At 53.1% G+C, this 20,500-nt stretch overlaps 1 protein-coding gene across 2 annotated transcripts in view; it reads right to left on the bottom strand.

The window, feature by feature from the left end:
• EPHB1 (EPH receptor B1) overlaps positions 1 to 16,842 on the bottom strand; it is a gene marked incomplete at both ends in the record, with an annotated part of 429,284 nt that extends 412,442 nt beyond the window's left edge. For both annotated transcript variants that reach the window (XM_079705534.1, XM_079705535.1), the window contains one exon: positions 16,782 to 16,842. In XM_079705534.1, coding sequence (XP_079561660.1) covers positions 16,782 to 16,842 — 61 coding nt within the window. The remainder of the gene's footprint in view (positions 1 to 16,781) is intronic.
• Positions 16,843 to 20,500: the final 3,658 nt, after the last annotated feature.

Raw genomic sequence — 20,500 nt, 5'->3', positions numbered from 1 at the left:
AGGGCCCAGCTGAGCCCATCAATTCTTGATGACACCATGGCAGGCCTCCACATGCTTGTTATGTGTCACCTCCCCCATGATTACTATGATCACTGATCATCATCATGCAAATAACAGCAAACGTGGTTGAAGCACCTACATCATCCCTGGTGTTGAGAAGCCTGTGGAATCCTGCATCTGTCACCTAGAGTTCAGAAACGAGCCAAAGTCATTCTCCACGGCTTGAAGGTAGCACAAACTGGTGGGGCTGGGAAACCTCTCAGGAGTTGGAGCAAGAGAAAGGTGATGAGCCACCTGGGCGCCCTATCAAATGGGCCCAGCCTGAGACCAGGCACCCCGAGCAGTGCCAGACCAACCTTCATAGAGCAGCTTGTGAAGAGGAATCGCCTTTCTCCTTAAGAAGGAAACCCCAAACCAAAAGATACCTGTAATAAGACCACCTGGAGAAGCAGGATGCATGGGGATCTCTGCCTGATTTCTGCTGCCACCACCATGGAGGCCCAGCTCCCCCCGTAATGCTGGGCCAGGGCAGGGCACAGGCCCTCCCTTCATACCCAGGAGTATGGTGGAGACAGGCTTGGAACTTAGGGATAACACATGGGAAATAAACACAGGGTGACACAACGCTGGATCACCTGAATTATGACTTCCTGCGGAGGCTCACACATTCCCACAGCAAGATCCCACTTTCCAAGGTTCTGGCTCCGATCTGGGGATGCACTTCTTACCTGATAACTGACAACCATCCTTGTTGAGGAGATCATGGCCCATCCCTACCCCACCTCCGGGAATGAGACCCAGCAGGTACCAACCTACGGTCTTCTCAGCACAACACAGCAACCCCAACAGACAGGCAGGAGTGGGGGTGAGGCTTCCCTGTTACCTCCAAACAACCATACAAGTGGAAATGGACCCAGAACAGACAACCCACTCACAAAAAAAAAAAAAAAAAAAAAAAAATGGACAAAAGATCTGAACATCCATTTCATCAGACTATGTATGAATGGCTAAGAAGCACATGACAAGCACAACACTGTTAAAGAATGCAAATGAAAACCATGGGATGCCCTTATATACACCTCAGAAAGGTTAAAACTAAAAAGACTGACGATAACCATTGCTGGTGAGGATGTGGAGCCACAGGGACTCTCACACACAGCTGACGGGAATGCAAAGTGTTTGAAAAACAAATCGGCGGTCTCTCATAAAGACAAAGTCACACTAACCGTACCATCCAGCAACGCCACTCTTAGGTATTTACCCAATACCTAAGAAAAACCTCTTCTTCGTTCTGTGTCTTCACGAAGAAACATAACTCAAATGTTCACAGTAGCTTTATTCATGAAAGCCGAAAACTGGACACTAGAAGGAAATGGCCATCAACTGTTGAATGGATAAACCAAGTATGTATATCTATGCAATGGAACACTACTCAGCAATAAAAGGAAGGAACCACAGTTGTGGGATGACATGGATGAATCTGAAATGCATTGTGCTGAGTGAAAGAAGCCAAACAGAAAGACTACATGCTCTGTGATTCCATTTGTATGAACTTCTAGAAAAGGCAAAACTGTAGAGGCAGAAATCAGGTCAGTGGTGGCCAAACGTCAAGGGGAGAGGGATAGAGGCAGGGGGTGGCAGCAAAGGGACATGGGAGTGATGAAAACATTCTATATCGTGTTTGTACGGGGGCTACACACCCACATTCATTGGTCAAGTCTCATGGAATTGTACATTTAAACTTGGTGAACGTTACTGTATGGAAATTATACCTCAAGAAAGCTTATTTAAAAAATGGACCCAGACTCAAGAAACTATTTCCAAATCTGGGGAACTCAGGACTGACACTGACTAAGTACGGGCTGGCACAGCCATGCTTGTTAAAACACTGAAATCCTTCTGCACTGACTGGTAGATCACCACTGCCCAAGGCTTCTGGTTACCCTTGTGCCCCAGGCCTTCAAGGGACACCACTCCCCGGACCACCCCAGGATGTGACAACTAAAGGTTAATACCAGCCTGCAGGCGACATCCTGGACCAGCTAAGGTGGACATCCTTTCAACCAGCCGGTGCCACTCTTAGCAAAACTTATACGGGAAAACAGAAGATGCCAAGCTGTGCTCTAACTCAGCGGAGGGCTGGCTAATATGCTGCTGGACTTATTTCATGTAGATCATGCTTTCTGCACAGGGGTGCACAGTGATTCTTGGGGGAAGGTGGGGAGTGAAAAATCTTAGATATTACAATGGTTTGTGGCCCCAAAGGGCCTCAGTCCATAAAGAGATGTACAGTGTATCCAGCTATTAACATGTCATAGGGTGTGGTGGGGGTGGTCAGGAAAAATGTCTACAAAGGCTCCTGGGAGGTGGGGGGTTGGAGTGAGGGGCAATGAGGCTAAAGTTGAGAAACACTGGTTTAGATGCAGAGCAGAGAGAGCCTGACACACAGAGCAGCCCCCAGCGCACAGGCGCAACTCCCACCTGATGCTTTTCCCTATGCAATGGGTCCCCATCCTTACCACAGTGAGGTGGCGTCATGAGCCAGAGGACATGTGAAGGAGGGAGTGACCACAGGAGCCCCTGTGATCCTTCTTTACAGGACGCTCCATCATGGCAAAGCCAGTCACTCACGCTCCATCCTATGAAAGCCTTTAAACCAACTCAACTCAGCAAACTGTCACTAGAACCCCAGCGGCCAGCACCCATCAGGACGGCTACAATCAGGACTCCACGTGGACTTCTACAGGGAGCCAAGTCCAAATCCAAGGATTTCCACCCCTCTCCTCTGGACGCCTTTGCTTCCGGAGCTCCTGATGGTAGAACCACGTGCAGCACGTTGGTGGTTTTCCGCCGGTGTGAAATAATGAAAACAACCTCCAAGTGAGAAGAAATTAAGCGCTGTGGCTGAGTCACCTGCTTTGTCAAGCTCAGCCGAGTCCCGGCCTCCCTGCGCAAGGCTTGCTTTGTGCACTTATACGTTATGACAATACTATAATTGTTCTTTCAGTCCCTTCTGGATATTTAATAGCAACGTGAAGGGGGAGGCGCAAAGGTCAGCCCTACTGTAGAACGAGCTTTGTTCTTATTGTCCTTTTCTGAATAGCATCTTCCCTTTGCCAGCTGTTGCATGTCAGTGAGCCCTGGTGGTGGAGGCCTGGTGCTGCTACAAAAGTAGCACCACCTACTCTGGGCGGAATATTCTAATTTCCTAACCAGTCTCCGTGCCACTGTCTATCCTCACCATCTGCATAAATACACACACAAGCGCACACACTCACAGACACACGCACACACCGGGCTTCCCCACACTCCTCCAGCGCTACCCACAGCTACAAGCCCAAGAATGGAAAGAATACCAACCATCAAGAGCAGAGAAACGAGGCGATGTACCTATTTGGCATATTCATTTGGGCAATTACTCTCTCTGGTCAGGTGACAAGTGAAATCTCCTAGGATCTCAGAAGAAGAGTCGCATACCTATGTTTAAAAAAAAAAAAAAAAAAAACCCTTTCTTTAAGTTTATTCCTGAAGTTCACAGTAGTTGGCAAATGGAAGTCACTCTTATCAGGATGCAGCATGTGAGTGGAGCAAGCACTAGGAAACAGCAGAGCCCTGAGCTCCCATCCTACCTCGGCATGTCCCCACCTTGCCATTTCACCTCTCTAAGCCTCAGCTGCCAGATCTATAAAATGGACCAAATCCACTGTCCCTCTGAAGACAGAACTCACCTCCAATGCTGAGATCTGTGATTCTCTTCCTGAAGATATATTATCAGAGGGCAGTTTGCAGGCACCAATAGGCTATTGGGAGCATTTCAAAAACAAGGGTCTTCTTAGAAGTCTGCGTGTTCAGATAGGGTAAGGAGGAACCGCATTGTAATTCAGAACCTGTGTGATGTTGTCAGTGAGTGTGCCTTGTGTCTGGGCAGGGCTCGGTTTGGTAACTCAGGTACCATAAAAGAGGGCGATGTAGCCCCAGCAGTCTGTGTCAGAGAGCAGCTTTGTACCTAATCCTGAGGGTATGATAGTTGCTAAGGAACCATTGAGATGCAAATGAATTGGCAAATACTTAGCAAGATATCAGACAAGGGTGGGGAGGGGATGCTTTAAACAAGTTAGTCAGGTGAGTGAAAGGAAAATAACTTTCTTCTGATTGGAAAAAGAAAACCACGGGTTTTCATGCAGAGCGGCAGCATTGTGTTACTGTGTTAAAAAACAAAAAAACAAAAAAAACAAAAAAAAAAAACTTCTTTTTCTGCTTGGCTGGGAGTAGAGGAAAGTTGGAGCCAAGAGCAGGGAACTTGAAAGGGCAAATGGAGTCTTCCTCTGACGAACTCTAGCAGATTTTAGATGCCTCTCTCTCAAAAGAGAAAGAGACATCTAAGGTGTGAAGAAAGAAGTCTGCAAAGGACATTGAAGACCTGCCATCTTTATACAAGTCTCAAAACCTAGACAAAAAGTACACAGAAAACTGACTAAATATTCTGCTGACACAAAATGGAAATTCCTGGTGAGACTAAGCCATGACTGAGAATAGGGGACAATAAGAGGAAATGAGCCATCTCATTGTACCTATGAGTTTGCATTTCTTTCAGTCTTGCTCTCCTCTGAGCATCCAATTTAAATGCAATGGTTAGGTTAAGATGTTGTGGTATCTGTGTTGGAACCCAGAGAGTTACAGTGAGAAGCATAGCCCCTCACTCATTGTTTTTTCATCTTGTCCCAAATAGGAACCCTCCCTTTTTCAGAGTCTAGTTGAGATACCCTAGTCTTAAAATCATTTTGCCTTCAGCCAAACACCCCTGCTGTCTTACTGTTCATCACTTTGAGTTTGATCATGATGCTCAGGAATATAGAAAATATCCTTCTCAAGAAAGAAGCTGTTTGCCCAGCCATCTCTAGGTCTCCCTTCCTGGGTTTTCACTTTTCTATCACCTTCACTTTCCCCTGCTTTTCCCACATCTTCATCCAGGACCATCACAGCCACAGCCTCCTCCTTCTGCCTCCAGAGTCCATGTTCTTTCCTTTCCTGCACACTAGCCCTCTGTAATGTTCCAGTGAGGCAGGAAGGTTGAATGCGTGTGGAAGACTGTTGCCCTGTCCAGCACCCACTCCCGCTTCTTCCGGTAACAGCATCCTGACATTTCTGTGGGGAGACAGCCATCCCCCATCTCAGGCCTGGTGGTCCAGGTGGGTCTGGGCTAACTCTCACATCCCCAGCTCTGGGGATGGGTAGTCATGCACCCCAAGCCTGGCCGATGAGTGCATTTCAACATGCCGGTGACAGAGCCTGGCTCATGGAGAGGCTTAGAACCCAAGGGAACCATGGAGACAAAACTTCCAGGACTTTTGCTGGAGCCACTGAGAGTGAGAATTCATCTCTGCTGAAATTTCAAGAGGATGTGAGTTTGAGCTGTCACTGGCCACATGACCAATCTGGCAGGAGAGCCTGCTGGAGGATGAAGTCAATGTAAACGACTGGGCTGATTATTCTCCATTGCCCCTCCAGACCCATTTCTTTGCCCTCTTCTGAGCCTCAGGAGACTGACTTCCATGGACCAGGTTTCCACGTCCACCACCTTCTTGCTGGGTTCACCCAACAGGAGGTCCTGGCAGGTGATGAAATAGTGGAGGAGAAAGAGTTCAGAGAATCTGATGCCCCTCCCCCCATACCCATGCATGGTTTGGGCAGCGGCTGCATTCCTCTATCTACGTCTACAGCTCCCATCAGGGAGCTCTCTCCAAGTACAGCTCTTGCCAGGTCCTGGTGGCATCAGTCCCTCCCCTTCCCCCTTCTGGCCTTGGGGAGCTATGGTTTCCCTCTATTGCCAGACCCTGGGTGCATCCCACACTTTTTGGTGCCCTTAACCCTGTTCATACCTCTGGAAAAAGTCTCTTCACTAAACTCTCCTCAATTAACCCTTTGAGAATGCCATGTGTTTTCTGCCAGGACCTGGGTTGACACAGACACAAAGCTAAGGAATGAAGAAAGGGAGACTGAGTCCTAAGACAGCCTTGGTGCCCCAAATATAATCACAACCTAAGTCCCAAACTGTCCAGGAATAAGAAGGGCCAGTAATGACTCCTTACCCTTTGCTTTTCTCCAGCTTGAGTTGTACACCTGTCCCTACAACCAAAGATATGGCTAATAAAATTGGTAAAGCCCCTCATGGAGAGCTCCAGAAGTCCACCTTCGTAAGACAGAGAATAGGAATGACTATCACTCTTGGTTTCTCATCCCTACCCACTCCCATCTCTGTCTGACAAATTTCTACCGCCCCTCCAAGGAGCTTTCCCCATGTCTCTATCTCTGTTTCTCTCTCTTGCACACACACTCTTGCTTCAAATCCTTCCCATTGGAAGTATGACCCTCTCCTTTGGTTTCTCCTAGCAGCTGATGTGTAACTGTTATACCCCACAGCTAGCATATGCCATCCTACATCCTGTTACAGCTTGTAGTTTGCATGGCTGTGTCTCCCCCACCAGTCTGTTAATCGGTGAGCTCCTGGAAGGAAAGGCTGTGTCTTTTTGACCTTCATGTTTTCAGCTTCCAGTGCAAAGTTTCTCATGTAGATGCTCAACAGATGTGCTCTGTATGAGTATTCATGAACCTGATGCTCCCAGGCCAAGCGGTCAGTTCTAACCCTCTGCTCCCACTCCTCATTTGCCTTTTGTAGAATCTGGGCTCTCCCCTCTGGGAGTGGCTCAGCCCTCCTTGGATACCCCGGGATGGGGCTGTATCATCCCTCAAGGCAGCCTATCCCAGCTTGGTTCAGTTTGTCTGGAAGGAATTTAATAACCATGCCAAAATCCATGTCCCGTGCTGAGTAAAGCTAAGCCTGCTTGGCAAAATGACGCTTCATGTCTTCACAGAGAGGGGTTGTCCGTGCCCCACCTTTTCCCCTCATTTTCAGTTGCCCAAGCCTGCACCCATCACCCTCAATCACATCACCCTGTTTACTCCGTTTATAGTACTTTCCTAAAATTATGTTCTACATTATTTGTCTCCTTAATAACTGTCTGTCCTGCCACCAAGGTGCTCCCAAAGGCTGGGCTCCCTTTCCATGACTCCCTGTTTTGCACACACTGCCTGGCACATAGTAGGAGGTTGACAAATATTTGTTAGATGTTGAATGAATGAGATACCATTTCTCTTCCCTCTCCCCAGCCTCTCCTTAAGTCCTCTCTAAGCTTCTCTAAACCATTTTACTTCTGCTACTTCTCCTAGGATATTTTGGTTATCAATTGCGACATAACAGACCAATCCAAAACCTAGTGGTTTTAAACTATGACAAGATTTACTTTGTCACAAATCTATAATTTGGACAGGGCTCAGTGAGGAAATCCTGTCTCTTCACACTTAGAGTCAGAAGAAATGGCTGGAAAGCTGGAGGCTGCAACCATCTGAAGACTCACTCGCTCAGATGTCTGGCATTTGACGCTGGCAATGGGCTGGGATTTAAGCTAGGGCTGTGGCTAGGATATCTCCACGTGGTCTCTCCAAGTTGCTTGGGCTTCCTCACAATATGGTGGCAGCGTCACAAGGTCTCACATCCCTTGTGAGAGAGAGTCAGGAAGAAGCTGTAGGATCTTCTCTGAGCTCACCTCCAAAGTTGGGCAAGATCACTTCTGCCACGTTCTATTCATCAGAGTGAGCAGAAGGCCAACCCATATTTAAATGGAGAGGAGCTAGGTTTCATATTTTGATGAAAAGAATATCAAAAAATTTGCAGACATGTTTGAAACTACCACAGAAGACATGATTTCAGGTTTTTGTGTGTTCTACTGACCTCTTCTTTCTTTGTATTCATTAATACAACATACACATTGCCGCTACCTATATGTCACATGCTGGGGATACCATGACAATGAAGACAGAGCCCCACCCTTCAGGGGCTCACAGAGCTGTGGAGTCTCCAGTGAAATAAACATGCAATTACAGACCAGTGTGGACTGTGCTCCCACAGAGGGAGGCAGAAGCAGCTGTGGTGGGGACCAGCAGGCCACTTAGTCCAGCCTGGGACCAGGAGGAGGGCTTCCAAGAGGAGGCAACCGCTATAGCAAATTCTAAAGACTAAGTTAGAGCTAGCCAAGGAAAGATCAGTGACAAGCGCAACACAGGCAGAGCAAGCAGGTGCAGACCCGGAGGCACATGGCAGCACTCAGTTGGGCCCCTGCACAGATGGGGAAAAAGAAAAGGGGATGACCAGGGTGTGTGTACCTGTGCAGCATGTGTGCCTCTGTGCCCGTGCGGAGCAGGGGAAGATGGAGCAGCAGAAGGTGCTGCTGGCAGGACCAGAGTAGGGAAAAGGGGGACCCAGATTGTGAAGGGTCTCACATCAGTCCTGAAGGTGCTGGAAGAGATTCACACACGCCCCAGCCAGGGTAAACCTAAGTAGCACAGTGTGGTCTGACACCCAAAGTATGGTCTGACCAGTGCCCAGCAAAGGCCCCTGGGGACCCACCCACAACTCCGTGGATGGTCTGATACTAAGACCCTCTTCTTTGCCCTGAAGCTTACAGCCTGTGCTCCACCCCATCCCCAATGCATCCAGACCACTTCGATGCATTGCCAAAGGGCCTGAGAGCATCCCTCTTTGGGCTCCCTTCCCAGCCCTCCTGAGCGAGGGTCCTCCCTTCTTTCTCCCCCTTCCAAGCTCACCACACAGCTCAAGCCTCAGCATCAATGAGAAAGCCAAGGGCAAAGGTCCCACCTTGATGTACTGAAAAAATAACAAGAGGAAAACAACAGAACAATGAACTGCAGGCCCCAGCTGCCGCTCACAGATAAGGTATTTTCTCTGCCGCCCCTGTCGATGAAGCTGCCTGCCCTTATTGCTGGTCCTCCTGCTCAGCACTGTCCACAGGCACGGCCCCAGAGGGACCGGGCACCGTCCGATGAGACTAGGATGCTGGGGGGTTTCTTGCCCCCCTCCTCCTACGTGCCCTTCCACACTCAAACCTGATGCTAAACCCCCGTGTCCTCCCCTGATGTTGTGGGTCTGCACCTGTCCCGACGGACAGGAGCTGCCAGAGCTCTGGGAGTACCACGGCCCCAGGCAGGGCAGGGTGCACAGGGCAGAAGTCAGGGCGGTCCCCAAAGGAGAACACGGGCAACTGGCCCTCCCTCTGGAAGGCGGGCCTGTGGTGGGAGCTCTAGGAGGCCCACAGCAACCTGCTCCCCACACACCCCCACCATCACGAGCCCGGCCCAGATGCCGAGCCACCACCGTCTAAGCAACACAGCAAAGACAAGAGCCAGACGGACAGGCAGCAAAAAGAAAACCACTAATGACTACAGTGGGGGTCTGACTGGTGGGACAACACGGGAAAGGCCATGTGCAAACAGGAAAATGCAAACTGAGAAGGAAAAAGCTCTTCCTCCAGCTGGGGGCACAGGTGGGGCAGTTCCAGAGAGCAGGAGGACAGCCTGGCCACAGGGACTTGGGCACAGAGGCCAGGATATTGTCTGGTACCTTTGACAGCACCTGGCAGAACAGTGAATAAACAGCTGGTGCTTAATAAGTGCTCCCTGATTTCACTCATGAGTAAGCAATGTTCAATAGAAAAGGCACTGAACTGGGAGGCAGAGGCTGAGGAGCTGTCCAACTTCAATTTGTCAAGACTTCGGTTTGAATCTTAGCTCTTGTGCCAGTGATGCCTCAGCTTCCTCACCTGTAAAATGGGAGAAGAGATGCTTGGATATTAAGGGTATGGGATCAGCACATGGTAAATGGGCAATAGAAGCTTAGTCTAGTCCTGGCTCTAGTGCTGCCAGACTGTAAGGTTTCTGGAAAGTCTCCTCCCTTCCCTACAACTCGTCTCCAGTCCTTCTCCCGACACGTCGGGGCCCTGGGAACAAGCCTAACTCCCTGTTGGCCCCCACGAGCTGAAGCGGCCCCAGGATCAGTCCCAGGGACTTCAGAAGCTAGTGCTAGGCTGCAGCCTGGGGCCCCTGTTCCCTCACTTGCCCCTCCCCTCCTGGCCACCTGCCTCTGCCCATTTCTTTGCTCATTATCACCTCCACTGGGGGGATGGAGAAGCAGAACAGGGAGGTTAAATTCCAATCAGTCATTTTGTCACTTGCTGCCAGGAAACGGGAGGGACGAGAGGAGCGACTCCGGGCCTCGGGTGCAACTTGTGGGCAGAAATGAGTCCTGGTAATCCTCAGGAAATTTCCTAGATGTTTCCACGTTGGCCCAGATCTGCTCCAGAGAATTCTGGGAACCTTCCATGAGGGCACAGAGCAGCCTCCTTCAGAAGCTGCTAATGGTTTGTCTGCAGGCGCTGGGGTTTCCCTGCCCTGGAGAAGCACCTCTGCTGGGAGCAGAGTGGGAGACGGCCTTTTTCATCACTTTTTCAGCCTCTCTAGCAAATGAGCATCCTGAAGACCCCATTATGGGGGTCGTTATGATGTAGTGAAGGGCCCCCGATTTTCGGCTCCCATGCTGCCCGGGGAATGAGGGAACAGGTGGGTAAGATATTCTTCCTAGGCTGTGGAAGTGAAACCTTCTCTTTCACAGTTAGTGGCAAACGTAAAAGCCAGTTGCCCCGAGAGACACCTGGCGGATGATTCTGCGTGAGACCAGTGAAGACTGTGAGACCAGTGAAGACTGTGGCCCCAGTGCTGGACCAGGTCAACAGGCCTGGACCAGGCCAACAAGAGGTCCCGGGAGCAAGGTCTCCTCATGGAGGGCACCAGGCTAAGACCCTTCTTAATGTCGGCCCAGCTCACACTCACTCACCTCTGAGGTGCTGCTGCAGAACCCCTGCCAGCCTAAGAGGATCCACACCTCACCCACAACTAGTCAGGGGGTCACCATGACCCAGACTGCATTTTACCCACAGCTGTCAGCCCCAAACCTCCTACTTGTACCACTGCTTCTACCCTGGGCTTTGCGCCCACCCCAAGCCCCTGCTACCCTCTCCATCATAACGGCCCCTCTGTTAGCCTTTCAACAATGAGGAAACTGGGGCACAGGGAGGGAGAGAGCAAACTGTACATCCGGTTGCTTCCTGTGTCTTAGGTCAGACGGAAAGCAGTGTTCCATTAGCAAAGAAGAATCAAGCCCACCACCCTCCAGGCCTCCCTGCACAGTGTGTTCCCATCTCTCTAACCCCCAGTGGAGTGATCAACAATAGCCAGTGAGGTGACTCAGACGTCAGGCTTGAGGGCCTTTGATGGAGCAGGTGGCCCTGACCTGGCCACTCAATGCCCCCCTTCTGAGCACAAACACACACCTGGGGACCCTGACTATTGCTGCAATTGAAATGCAATCCACGGAAGGGGCTGAGAAATTTCTCATGCAAAATTGTGCTTTTAAATATGGAATCCCTCCCAGGGCGTTACTTTATTATTATAGTCATTTCCTCAGAAGGGCAGGTATCCAATGCTGTTTCTCCATCACCTTTGGAGACATGGAAATCTGATGGAAATATTCAGGTTGCTTAAGTGGCTAATGCAGAAGAGGGAGACATAAAGGCAGCTCTTCCAAGGAATGTGGACTCCTAGAATCCAGGTACAGGGATGTGCTCTAGACTGTTGGTGAGAGGGTGGGGGTGGGGGAACAGGTAAGGATCCAGTGTGCTGCCTCCACTGCCCCCAGGATGCATAGAGTGCCCAGGCCCATCTCCTTTAGGGACCCTTGTCCGCAATCATTTCTTCCTTGGGAGAGTGGCCAGGGCAAGAAGAGGAACAAAGATGCTCCCAGTCTTTCTACTAGATTTCTCATCTGAAGCCTCACCACGGTACAGCCCTGCGCCTGCCTGTGCACAGGACGGGACTAGAGTGGGAGGTGGGAAAGAAGGGGTAGGGAACTGGTGCTTCAGCTGAAGTGCTGGGATCATCCGAAACTTTCACTCATCGCTTCTCCCGTGACCAAGAAAACATGGAGTCCCCGGTAATCAATGGAGTACCCAACGGCCAGTGGCTGAATCAGCGTTAGAATTCTTCCCGCCCACGGATTCAGGTGGATCTGAACCTTTCTTCATGCAAAGCCTACAAAAATGATGCAGTGAGGTGGAGTGGTTAAGAACACAAACCCCAGAACCTGACTGCCTAGGTTCCAGTGCAAGCCCCTCACTAGCTATGTGGCCTTATCAAATTACTGAACCACCCTGTACCTCAGTCTTCTCATCTGAAAAATGGAAGAGGAGGATTAATAATAATATCTACCTGATAGGGTTGTCTAAAGTTTAAGTGAATTAATTTATGTAAAGCACCTAGCGTTAAGTGTTAGCTATTATCAGCAGTTCCCAAATATACTGGTGCCAGACTGCCTGCATCTGAATCACTGAGGCCCTTTATTAAAAATGAAGATCCCAGGCCATTCAGTAAGTGCAAAGTGGAGCAAGACCTGCCCAGGATTTGTGACCGCAGCCTTTTTTTTTTTTTTTTTTGCGGTACGCGGGCCTCTCACTGTTGTGGCCTCTCCCGTTGCGGAGCACAGGCCCCGGACGTGCAGGCTCAGCGGCCATGGCTCACGGGCCCAGCCGCTCCGCGGCATGTGGGATCTTCCTGGACCGGGGCACGAACCCGTGTCCCCTGCATCGGCAGGCAGACTCTCAACCACTGCGCCACCAGGGAAGCCCCGCAGCCTATTTTAGAACCATTCCCCTGGGCAGAATTTCCAGGAAGCACCTACAACAGGATTTTCTGGGAGGCCAGAATGCAGACTTTCAGGATCTAACCAGACCTGCTGAACTTTTTTGTGGGAAGAGTCCAGGAGTCTATAGCAAATTGCCCAGGTGCCATGAGGCTGCCTAAAGCCTAAAAATCCCCACCTGAGATGACTGGCTTCTAAAACTGCCTCCACCCTTTGCCCACGCTGGAAACCCTACACTCCTGAACCTTAGTGTTTCTAAGAAGTCTTGAGGATTAGCTAAGATGATTGTTTCAGTTTAATAATATGAATGCATCTTTGACTTTAATAGCATCTTTATTTTAAAACCAGTACAGGGATATCCTCATAACATATGTTACCTGTCCAACTTCTAAGGCTGGAATGGGTGAGCATCACCAGCTACTGGCAGCTCTGCTTTACCAACCCAGAAGGTTCAGGCCTGGGTTCGACATCTGTAGCTGTCTACACCACCAAGACTTTTCTCAAGCAATGGCCCAGGGCTGCGTTACCTTTCCTCACCAGCATTCCACTCACTGGCTTTGGGGTGCCTCCACAATCACTGAGTAATGGTAACTGTTTCATAACACACAAAAAATATAATCAACTAATGGATAGAATTCTCTCAAATTTACTTTTCTCTCCCAGACATTTTTTTCAATCTTTGGCGCCTGCTACCGCTTGCCGGCTCATGCACGCTCATGGATACCCAAAACAGAGGCACACGTAGCAAATGAATATTAACAGAAAATGCAGAAACTGCCAATTACCCCCTGGCCTGGTGGCCTGTTGTAGGCACACAGGCTGAGGTTGGGGTTTTCGCCACAAACTGTGAACGGTGAGATTCAGTGCCCTTGCATGTCAAGGTGGGGTACCCCACGAAGGGGTGTAGTAACTCAGGGGTGTATGTATTCATACATCAGCAAGTACAAGGGTGGCAAGCCCAGGATTTCACTCTGGGCCACATCAAAGAGCAGTTCTCCCGGGAGTGCTCTGGTTAGCGAGCGTGGAACACAGAGGCCACCTGCATGTCTATGGTCATTCGTGGACGCCTGTGGGTGCTCGGGCTGGGAGGATGCTATGAGCTGCCAGTGATTCCAGGGCACTGCCTCCCAGAAGGGCCAACACGCTTAGCCCAGGAATACTCCACTCTGAGGGAGAAGTGTCTGCGGCCAGCCCAACACCTGAGAAGCACCTCAAGAGAAGCCCAGGTCTCCAGACCCCGACGCAAAGGGTATGGGCCAAAGGGCAGCTCAGAGAATGCAGCCCGCAGATACCAGCAGCCCGTTCTCAACGAGCTCTCAGGCCCAGTGTGAAAAGACATGGACTTGAAGAGGCAGTTGTTTTTCTGAAGACAGAGAACAGAGCCCTGGTTCTGTGTATAGAAGTCCAGAGTACGTCAGCATCCCTGCCTCCCAGCCTGCCTGCTCCCCTCTGAAAATAGCCTTTAGAAGCCCATGCCTCTGCCCTGCATGCCGTCTCTCTCCCCACACAGCAGAGCGGGCTGTAAGCGGGGAGGGAAGGGGCCGTCTCCTTCAGGGTGGGCCTCTCACTCCCCAGGTCAGCCAGCCCCTTCCCTGCTTCCACCCAGGCGGAGGGTCTCCTAGGGCCCCGCCTGCTTCTGGCTAAGTGTCCCCACCACCTGGCCCACGGCTGCCGTTATCCCGCTGTCGCTGCCCCGGCCTGGGCCGAGGACCTGACTGCTCTTGGAGCTGCTTACCCTGGGTGACAAGGGCCCCCTGAAATTCCAACAGAGACCCACGAGAGAAAGAAGACAGACAGACACAAAAGTGGCCAAACTAGCAAGGGGAGGCGCCGCCTGGCCACGGCAGTGTAAGAGGGATCTGTTCTCTGTGTAGGCAGCTCATTGATCCACTTTTCTGATAATTATTCCTCACTCATCGCAAGCCGAATGACGCTGGCCCCAGCCCAGCCAGGCAGGCGGGAAGGCAGCTCCGCGTGTGAGGAGGAGAAAATGAGCCCGCCTGTGTTCGTGGGGGAGAGGAAGGAGTGAATGGTGTGTACTATCCCTGTGCACTGAGCAGGGACGCCAGGGCTGCTTCAATATTCCGCTGAACGTGGCATTTCTTTTAACCCTCACTGGAGAGACAGACGTTCAGCCCAGAAAGCCGGGCTCTTCTGGCCAGGCTAACGGTAAAGTTTCCGAGCTGCGAGGAGGGAATGGCTCCAGACGACCTGGGTGACAGGACCGGTACGCGCGGCTGGGCGCCCGCACCACGGCACCCTCCGTGGGGCCTCTCCAGCCCAGCAGATAGGGAGGGCTAGCCAAGAGGGGGTCTAGGGTAGCAACCGCGCTCCGCCAGACGCCCAGTGAGGTCCCACACATTTGCTCTCCAATTCCGCTCGAATGCATGTGCCCTCCTTCAACGATGGAGACCCAACGTCGAGACCAGGCTCCCCAGGTAGGCACCTATCTGCTCTCCGAGACCGAGCCGCTGACCCTCCAAGGGGCGCGAAGATCGGCGGGCAGGACGCGCCGCCCCAGCGTTAGGAAGTGCAGTGTGGCCTCGCCCATTGCAAATGCCCGCTCTCCCAGGTCGGCCCGACTGGTGTGGAGGTGCGCCTCGCCTGGCTTGTCCTAATTCAACCGCTCCCGCGCGTGCCTCTCAATAAGTCAAATCCGAGCATCCCTTCTGCGGGGTGTTGATCGCGCTCCCCAACGTTCCAGGCCCTGCACGTTCCCAAGAGCAACCCCCTCGGCACAAAGACCCGGCAGCCAGAGAGGGCAGCGGCGGGCGGAGGGCAGACAAAAAGCCACCTTCAGAAAAGCAAAAGCGAGCTTTCTAGGCATTAATCGCCGCGCCCCCGCGCCGCCACCAGAACGAACGCGGGGTAGGTGGTCTTCGCTACGAGGCCGGGTAATCTTAAGCCCCGCCGCGGGGCCACAAGGCCCCAGCTTCGCCTCGAGAAGGGCACCACTTTCAGGAGGGGTCGGGGCGCTGAACCACGGGGTTTGGGGCCAGGCGGAGGGTTCCGCTGGGTAACCAGTAGCAGTTGGACGAGGACCTGGGCGGCCCAGCGGAGCGAGCTCCCAGCTCGGAAGGCGGCGCGGGCGCCGGGGGCTGCGTGCGGAGTCCCTCGGTGGAGTTTCACCCACGCCGGACACCGGGGCTGCGGGGCTGAGGCGCCTATCTCTCCCCAGAATTGCTTCCATCCCGACACTAAACTCCGCTCTAGGCCGGCTGCGTTTCGGGAGGGGGCTGCGGCCGCCGCTCTGCTTCGAGGAAGGGGGCGGGGGAAGGGGGCGGGAGGCGGGAGAGGGGCAGGGATTTCCCACAGGGATCCGCGGGCGCCGCCGAGCGCGGGTCTCCCTGCTGCGCCAGGCGCTGTGCCCGCGGAGCGCGCTCTCCGGGCCACGGCGGCAGAGGCACAGCCAAGGCTGAAGGAGCAGGGAGAGCGTCGCTGCGCGTCGGCTACCTTCCCAGGCCGGAGGGATACCGGGCGAGTTTCGTCAGGACTGATCGCGCACCCCACCCCACCCCTGTTTTCAGGAGCAAGAGGCGACAAACGTGTTCACCCCGGCCCGACCGACCCGGGAAAGAGGCAGCCCGCAGGCTCCGGTACCACCAGCTGTCCCCCGAGGGTCGGGCCAATGAACTCAGCTCCTCTCATTCGGCAGCCACTTGCGAGGTACCGGGGCAGAGCTTCTCCGGTCCCGGCGCGCAGCGCTAGCCCGCCGGGCCGAGTTCTGGAGCCCGCGGATCCCGAGCGGAGGAAAAGGAGAGGTGGCGCGCGGCTGCCTAAGAGCATCCGTGCCCGGGATAAGAAGCGAGCAGACTGACGCCCGTACTCCAGGGGCCGGATCGCCCGAGGCGCCCCTTCCTCCCCAACGCCCGTCTCCGCCGGAGCTAAGAAGCCTGCACCGCAGTGCAGCGGGCTCCGTGCTCTCTGAGCCGAGCTGCGGGAGACCGGGGCTGCTAAGGTGCGCCCGGGCGCGGGAGCCAGAGGGCTCCGCGAACCAGCTGCGGGCGCCGAGAGCCAGCCGGGGGCGCGCGGGTGGGTGCCGCCCCAGCCCCTCTCTCGGCCGCGGCCGATGCTCCCCAACAACCTGGCCCTCGGGTCGCGGGATGCAGGCGACGCGTAGCAGCCACAGAAGCCCCGGGGATACAGCCGCCAACTTGCTCCGCGATGGGTACGTTACCTTCCATCGCGGCCACTGCGGATGCCAGGAGGAGCAGCAGCAGCAGGCAGTCCAGGGCCATCGCCGGCCGGCGGTCCCCAGGCCGAGCCCGAGCCGAGGCGGCCGCGGGGGGAGGGCACCGCGTCTCGGGGTGCCGCTGCGCTCCCCGCCGGTGGCTTCTCCGTATCCTTTCGCGCTCTGGCCGGGACCGGACTCCCCGGAGCGCGGCGTGGGCGTGGGCGGGAGTGTGCGCGCGTGGGGCGGTGCGGGCGCGCGTGGGTGTGGGTGTGCATGTGTGTGTGTGTGTTTATGGGAGAGGTGGGTGTGTGCGTGCGTGTGTGAGAGAGCGGGCGAGGGACTGCGAGCCGGGGAGAGCGCGCGAGTGCGTGTTCGTCCTGGTGTCACATTGCGAGCTACAGCCGAGCCTACTGGAGGACTGAGCCGGCCAGACTGACGGGGGAGGGTGCGGGATCCCCCACCATCAGCTCTCTCCCCACCCCTAACACCTCCTGTCCAATCAAGGAATCAAACCTGCAAAATTCCCCCGTCCAATCAGGCGCGAGCACCTCCTTACACTGGCATTGTTAGTTTAAGAAAAACTTTTGCTTGCAAGGCTGTGCGGGAGGGCTGGGAAGGCGCTAGGAGGGGTCCGGGCTCCCCCTGGTGGTGCTCTCAGAGAACCGCACCGGCCGGCCCCAGCTCTCCATGCCCTAACCTAGGGGGCCTAGGGAAGGGGCCGACTAAGACCCTTCCCCTTACAGCCCACCAGGACTAGGTGAACTATAAATAATCAAATTTGTCTTCTTTCATCTTCTCAGCGAGACAACCCTGACTACTCTCTTTAGTGCAGCCCCCATGGCACACCCTATCCCTCCTGCCCATAGCACTTCACCTAACACACTGTGGTTTTTACTAATCAATTTTGTTTATTGTGGGTCTCTCCTTACCAGAACGGGATTCGTGTGTGCTTTGTTCACTGCGGAATGGCCAGTGCCTAGAACAATGCCTGGCCCGTAGAAGGTGTTGGCATGTATCCGTTGACTGAATGAATGAGGTTCAGAGAATCTGGGGGCGGTAGCCCCAGGGTGCAGGGCACCGGATATGCTTCCTGTCCAGCTCCCTGCTGCTCTTTTACCCCAGAAATCTCTGGCTGCCTTTAGTTTTCACTTCCCCATGTGTTCTGTGAACATCCACCGAGGGCTCCGACCCCAGCGGACAGGTCAGGCGGGAGGGACCAGTGGTCACACAGCCCCTTAGAGGGGCAGAATGCAATAGGGGCAGCGAGAGCTCTGCAAGGTGGTAGGCGGGGGAAGGCACCAAAACTGTGGGGGAGGGGCTGGAAGGACTTGCAGAGGCGGCAACAGGAGGACAGGGCATTGGAGGCAGGAGCGATTCTCCCCGGCTCAGCACCCCCAGCTCTGCTTTCTTTTCCTGTCTCTAGGGATAGCCGGAGCGTTCAAGATCTGCCTTGAGGCTGTAAAGCTATGCTGGAGAAGTGTCCTCATCCCATCACCCCCACCCCAGACCTGATGATGGTCTGGTCCTACAGGGTCAGGGAGGACCTGCTAGGTCAACCCCCCAACAGTCGCCTCTTCCCCACCAAGCCTTTCCCAGATTTGTCAGTGACTTAACTGTGGGCGGATGTGATGACCCCTCCCGTGCTCTACGTCCTCCTCTTCCAGCTTTGCCAAATCAGCTTCCCACCCTGAATGTTTAGTCTCTCCTTTGCTGGGACTGCTCCCCACCTCGGTCATAGCCAGACTCCTCTCCCCAACCTGACACTGTTTTGCTTCCCCCACTCTGACTCAGGCTGCCTCCCTCCCCACTACCTTCCATGCCACCCTGCCTCCGCACCAGCCTTCACTCCCTTATCCTCCTTCTTTACAGCGTGCCAGCTGCCCTCTGTCCTGCCTCACCCCACCAAGTACATCCCAACATCTCTGGAGCCATCACCCCGGGAATGACCCACTCCCAGTTACCCATAGTCCTCCTAAGCCCTCAGCACCCTTGACATCAGGGAGCTCTCCTCAGTTTCCATGGTGCCCGCTCTCCTCCTACCTATCTTAGCACTTCTTACTGTTCCCTCTTCAACTCTTGCTGGGTCCATGGACAATTCCTCAGCAGCTTCACCTGCTCTTCTGCCTCCAGCCCTGCCCCCGTGGATGAATACATGGATGAGTCTCAGACTCCTTTCTGTCCTTTGCTACATCACAGTCCTTTTTTTTTTAAGAAATATTGCTTTATTTGAAAAACTTACTTCTAAATTACTTTTAAAATATTTTTTCAAGTCATAAAGAGCACCCAAGAAGAAAATGTACACAGTTTCCATAGGAATAAGGACCAAAAAAATGGTGTTGATAATTGTCCCAAATTACATTTCCTGAAGGAAAACAATGTAATATTTAACCTTCTTTTTTTGAGGCAGGGTAAGCAAACTACACACATCATAATAAAATTTTCTTACTTTACAAGGAGGAAGGACTGTGGTCCTGTTTTTGATGCATATTAAATACAAAACACAAAATCCACTGTATGAACATCACAGTCTTTTGAGAGGTACATTAGGCAGAGTCCCCTGTGCCACAGCTTGCGTCTGATGCCCTTGGCCCATGCCCGTGAGCCTGTCCCAGTGCCAGCCCGCTGCTTTGGTCACCCAGCTGCCATCCCCTCCCCTCTCCAATCCTTCGGCACTCTGCCGCCAAACCGATCCTCCTCAAGCCAAGCTTGATCTTATCTCTTCCCAGCACAGAAACCTAATGACTCCTCACTGTGTGCTAAAGAAAGACCAACCACTTCAGCGTGGCATCCAGATTCCTCTACAAGCTCCCTGGAACATGCCTTCTCAACCCAGACTTTGCCAGGCTCCCTCCGGGCTGGGCTGCTCAGCCAGCTTGATCCCCTCACCGACCCCACACCCAACCCAGGCTCTCCTTCCCTTGCACCTGGCTAGCCATGCATTCACCCATTTATTCCACAGATATTTATTGGGTACCTACTATGAGCCAGGCAGGGCTTTTTGGAGGCTGGGGAGACGCAGACAGAGACCCTGCTCTGAGGCAGCTTACGATGTAGTGGAGAAGGATGACAATAAAGAGGAAATAGGTGTCAGGTGATGGGAAGGACTGGAAAATAAGCAAGGCTAACAGCTAAAGGGTGATGGTGGGTAGTGAGACACGAGGGGAATGACTTCTGTTTATGGCGCACCTGCTGCATACAAGCACTGCACCAGATGTTTTCATGCAAATTGAAATGAAACGAATTGAATTTCTTGCCCTCAACTTCTACCCATAGCCCACCTCTCCCAGAAAGCCTTGGTGTCCCTTAACTGGTCCCTCTCACCCACAGTCTTGTGCTACAGCTCCTTGTGTGGGTACAGAGCAGCAGTTCCAGACTTGGCTGAAGGCATTATCCAACTGCAAACCTCACTCTGGGGAGGACTGTGAGACACCACAATTACAGGGGTCCCAAGAACTCTGCCAGGGTCGCTGAACCTGTACCAGGAAAATTACACAAGAATCACCCACTTAATATCTTCTGACCCCCAAGACTCACCCAAGGCTCACGAGGATTTTAAGTTGGTAACGATGTGGTAGGGCCACAAGTGTGTTTTATAGTCCTCACGCCAGTGGATTCTGCTGCACAGTGAAGCTTGGGAGCCACTACCTAGGAGTTTCAAACTGTTCTCTGAGGTCCTCTCAGGGGACATGCAGATCGGGAAGTGGTCAGTGGATGGGGCTGCA

Source organism: Hyperoodon ampullatus (genome assembly GCF_949752795.1).
Source record: "Hyperoodon ampullatus genome assembly, chromosome: 5".
Lineage (NCBI taxonomy): Eukaryota > Metazoa > Chordata > Mammalia > Artiodactyla > Ziphiidae > Hyperoodon > Hyperoodon ampullatus.
This window is presented reverse-complemented; position numbering and strand designations above follow the sequence as displayed.